General features: G+C 52.3%; 1 protein-coding gene across 2 annotated transcripts in view; it reads right to left on the bottom strand.

The window, feature by feature from the left end:
- Window positions 1-2,229: 2,229 nt before the first annotated feature.
- The window catches only part of Gal3st1 (galactose-3-O-sulfotransferase 1), an 18,649-nt gene continuing 15,910 nt past the window's right edge, over window positions 2,230-4,968 (bottom strand). For both annotated transcript variants that reach the window (XM_005366121.2, XM_026788757.1), the window contains exons 2-3: window positions 4,300-4,442; window positions 2,230-3,594 (exon numbers count right to left, since the gene is read on the bottom strand). In XM_005366121.2, the coding sequence (XP_005366178.1) occupies window positions 2,454-3,594; window positions 4,300-4,430 (1,272 nt within the window). In that variant the 5' untranslated portion in view covers window positions 4,431-4,442 and the 3' untranslated portion in view covers window positions 2,230-2,453. The remainder of the gene's footprint in view (window positions 3,595-4,299; window positions 4,443-4,968) is intronic.

Raw genomic sequence — 4,968 nt, 5'->3', positions numbered from 1 at the left:
ATGCCGGATGCACGTGGAGTCCAGGAGAGGGTGTTGTAACCCCTTGAGTTAGAGTTAGAGGTGGTTATGAGCCATCCTGTGTGTTCTGGAAACTAAAATCCGGGCTCTTTGGAAAAGCAACCAGTACTCTTAACTGCTGATTCTTCTCTCCAGCCCCTGCCTCAGGCTCCTGAGTGCTGGGGTTACAGGCACACACTGCCATGCGTGTCTCTCTTCTAAACTTTTAATAAGGACAACAGAGATATTACCACAGAATTACCTCATCCTAATTTGATGAGGTAATTTGATATATAAAGACCTTATTCCCAAGTAAGGTCCTGGTCAAAAGGGAACTCAACATATATCTGGGCAGGATACAACTGCACTAATCAAAAAAAGGTGGGTTTGTGGGCACTTCTGAGTCGAGCAACTGTGACCCTGCTTTGAGACCACATACATATCAGGGCAGCAGATGCCTGGTTTTCGTGAAGTGTGCTCCGTCCTGAACAAACTCAACACCTCCTGCCCTCTGCTGTCCATGGGTGGGAAAAGCACACTGGAGTCCACAGAGCCATTATTCAAATGCTTGGGGGCCTGAACTTCCCCAGCTGTGTTGAGACACCAGTTCTCAGGCCGTGGACATCACTGCTTTAGAGTCAAATGAATCTAGTTTTCCAAATTGTTTCCTCTCTGGCAGCCTTGCTCTGTGACCCTGAGATAGTTTCTCAGCCCGAGTCTCCATCCCTGCCTTAGGGAAGCAGCGAGGATACCCATGTTCCCACACTGCTCACTACCCAGCAACCACTCATTCAAATATTAATTATATTAATAAGTGTGTGACTGACTGCAAAGCTCTGAGGACCAGAGAACAGTAAGTGCATGTAAATTATACTTCTGGAACCTGCTATGTGCCCAGTTTGTTCTCCTTGGATCTTCAAGGGCCCAGCTATGTCAGTCATAATAATAGTTAATAATATCAGAACATACACTAATAATTAATTGGCATTTCTGAGCTCTTTGAGGCTTAAAGAACTGTAATTATGAGGTTTCTCAATCCAAGGATACTATCATATTACACCATCATATCTCCACTATATAGATTTGGAGTAAAATACATTTTCTTAGGAATAATTTTCTCTTTCATCAATTTTTAAAAACGTTTTGTGTGTGTGTGTGTATATCTGTGTGTGTGTGTGTCTGTGTGTGTGTGTCTGCAGAGGTCAGGAGAGGGTGTGGGGAATCCCCTGAAGCTGGAGCAAAGTTCACCTTTCTGAACCTTGTTTTATAAAACCAGGAAGTTATTGGACATTTAGGTTTGGTATGTCAACACTTAGATTGAACTTGGCACAAGAGAGTCCACAATTTGCTGTGACTTAGGCTACTCAGCTCCTAGCTGGAGCTGCCTGAAAGCATGGGACTTTTTATTCTGGTGACACTTCACCATGCTCAGGTGCATCTTTATCTCTGGACGTAAGCAGTTTCAGAGAAATGGGGGCTACCGCGTGGATCCGGTGTCTCTGAGATTGAAGAGCAGCCTGTGAGGCAGTCTGGGGTGGCAGTGTGTGAAAGGGGCATTGGCGATAGAGGCTGCCAGTTGGAGGCCAGGAAGAAGCCAATGATTACAGAGTGAATGGGTACTGAAAATGGAAAAGTATTGGGGGAGGTGTCCTTAGCACGTGGTCCCTTCCCCTCTTGGGATATCAGTCCCCACACCTGTAAAGGGACAGTAATTGTGTTGCTCAGAGAGTCACTGTGAGTGTCGACGTGACTCAGGGCATGCTGCCCCATGCCCCGTGGAATGCTCCCAGCATCCCTGTCACATGGAGACACATGCACACATTCATTCTTAATCTCTGCTCTAATCTGGTCACCACTTCTGCCTACCAGGACAGTCATTATTTGCAGTATAACGCTGGCAGTGATACCCCCTCCTCCTTGGTGTGTCACATGAGAATGATTATAATCCCAGGTCACTAAGTTTCTGTGTTAGGATAGTGCCCAGAAAGCACCCATCCACTAGTACCAGGGACTTACCCAATGATCGGTCACACACGTGATTTCCCCATGTTTTGGCAGCTTGTGGAAGTCTTTGAACCACACACGACTTCAGCAAGTAACAGACACACTAGACCCCTGCCCGCTGCTGTATTCCCGTCTGTAGACACCCTCCCAAGGGTCCCATTCCAGAGCACATTGAGGCCGATTAACAAAAACACATAAAATTCCTTTATTTCTGAGTCTCCTCTTGTAAAAGAGGTCTGGAAATAAAGGAGATTTAATACAAAATTACATAATTAGTCAAATACTTCTCGGTTAGGCTCTCTCTCTTGTGCAGAGAGACTAGTCCCGGCCAGCTAATAACCCCAGGGGACCCCAGGGTGGCACCAGGCATGACTGGGGAAGGCTAGGGGCCAGAGGCACCCTGGCAAGCCCTTCTGCAGCAGGGAGCCAGACCGGAAAGTGGGCAGGGTATGTCACCACCTTAAGAAGTCCCTAAGGAACTTCCAGAGCTTGGTGACCCAGAGATTGGCGCCGAGGTCGGACAGGTACTGGATCTCGGGCGTGAGCATGCGCCGGCAGAGCTGCTCGTGATGCGGCCCGATGCTCTTCTTGAGGTTGTAACCTAGGATGGACTTGACGCCCAGGGGCTGCCAGGGCTGCATAGCCGAGTCCTGGATGGCCTCGGCGTCCACCGCTTGGCCGCCATCGATGCAGATACGGCGCATGCGCTCGTTGGCTTGGCGTAGCTCGGCCACCTCGCGCACCATGCGCTCGTGCCCGAAGGCCTCCACCTTTCGCCAGAAGCTGGCATTGAAGTGGCGGTAGAGGTGCACATCCAGCAGGTTCCAAGCGGTGGCACGGCGGTACAGCTCGCCAGAGAGCCGCGGCACCGGCGAGTCGCGCCGCGCGTTGAGCTTGAAGTACAGCACGTCCTCCAGGTCCCAGCAGAGCAGCTCCCGGAGCAGCACCAGGGACTCGTCGAAGTACTCCTGCAGCAGCACCAGGTGGAAGCGGCGCTCCACCTCCAGGATGTGCTCCTGCACGCGCGGGCTGCCCGGGTCCAGGCCGCTGTCGTAGCCTAGGTCGAAGAAGAGTAGGTTGCGGAGGTAGTGCGCGTTGTAGCCGCTCGGGTCGTAGTAGCGATCGGGGTCCTGCAGGAACTCTGCCAGCTTGTCGTGGCTCGACAGCTTCCAGGTGAGCGGCACCAGGGACCCAAAATAATGGAAGGAAGACTCGAAGAGACGCGCAGGGTCGCGGATGACGGTGATGAAGGCAGCGCCGGGCCGCACCAGCCCGCGCACCTCTTCGTAGTGGAAGCGCATGTGGTTGCAGATGATGTTGAAGCAGGCCCCGGGTCGGTAGTCCTGCACCAGGCTGCGTGTGAAGTAGGACGGGTAGTGGAAGTCGTTGCGGCCATTGGGGAAGGCGAACTTGAGCCCATGCTTCTGGCCGAAGCGGAAGAGGATGTTGAGCAGCGTGCTGCTGGCGGTCTTGTGAGTCTTCATGAACACGATGTCTTGCCGAGGTTGGCACCTTCTGGCAGAGCCGTTGCCAGGAGTGGCCACCTCTGACTCACTGGGAGCAGGGGAGCAGGGCGCTGCGGGCTCCGAGGTCCTGGGGGAGACAGAGGGATGAAAAGCAGTCAGGGGCTTGCAGGTGACAGTCCCATGGGAGGGTCTGGTAGGAGCTTGATCTGGATCAGCCTGACGGCCACGACCTACTAATGCAAGCCTGCAGGTTTGAACACTTTGCTTTGTGGGTGCTGGGTAAGCACTCTACCGAGCTGAAATTCCCCCTGCCCGAGATTGCTGGGTTTTTCGTGTGTGTGTGTGTGTGTGTGTGTGTGTGTGTGTGTGTGTGTGTGTGTTTGGCGGCAGGGGAGGGGGTTAGTTGGTTATTACCAATATTTTTCAGGTTACCTTAATACCACTAACTGTGGTACAGGCTGCCCCAGATATATGCTGAGCAACCGCATGGGGAGATGGGATAATCTGGCTGCTTCGGAAGAGGGACACAGTCACATAAGCCCAAGTTTGAAAAGTTTGAATCCGGGCCCTGGGCCAGATGAGTGTTTGGGGACAAATCACATCTCTATCCTGGCCCCCACTGTAGCCTTGTGGGAGCCTCAGATTGGACACAGTGTTAGGCGGCACTCGCGCTCTGTGGGGCGGGATCTGCCCTTATCTCCACTTCACTGAGGCACACAGTGAGGCCAGGGTGGCACCGAAGAGTTCTGCCAGAATGTCTGCCCCACGCAGCATGGTGCAGGTGGACCATGACCGGTGCCCTGCCCTGCTCCCTCTGTTGGATGGCACTCACGTGAAGGCCACGTTGGGGTGGAGAGGTGGTACCACATAGGAGTAGAGCAGCAACAGGAAGCTGGTAAAGAGAGCGCCCAGCACCAGCCCCTTGGCCTTGGACTCCCAGGGCTTCTTCGACAGCAGAGGCATCTCAGACAACTGCTAGGGACAGTACAGAAGAGCAGAAGGGTCAAGAGGTTAGTCTCATGGAGTCTCCACAGCTGCCAGGGCTCACAGTAGGGGCCTGCTTTTGCCAGTTCTGCGGACTCGACTCCCTGGCAGGATCCTGACAGGGTAGAGAGATAGAAGATAGCAGGCTCGAGGAGAGGAGGCAAAGGGGCAGAGAGAAAATCCTGCTGAGCATGGTGCTAACTCCTGACTGACTGGCAAGGTCATGGGAGTAGGCCTTTTGGACTTTATAATGAATGCATTCCGAGGGACAAAAGAAGAACCCTCTTAGTCCTGTGCCCCAGGCCCTGCTCACAGGGAAGTTTAGAATTTTTACTGTTTCAGAAGGCTTAGCCAGCCTTCCCTGTCTCCTGCACCACCCTCCCTGGTGAAAAAAAGAAAAGAAAAAAAAAGATATCTAGTTTATAGCTATGTTCAAAATACTGCATGGAAAGTAGTTATATTAAAAACTGCTAACTCAGCCAGGTGATGGTAGCACACACCTTTAATCCCAGCACTC

The sequence above is a fragment of the Microtus ochrogaster genome, unplaced genomic scaffold (genome assembly GCF_000317375.1).
Source record: "Microtus ochrogaster isolate Prairie Vole_2 unplaced genomic scaffold, MicOch1.0 UNK6, whole genome shotgun sequence".
Lineage (NCBI taxonomy): Eukaryota > Metazoa > Chordata > Mammalia > Rodentia > Cricetidae > Microtus > Microtus ochrogaster.
This window is presented reverse-complemented; position numbering and strand designations above follow the sequence as displayed.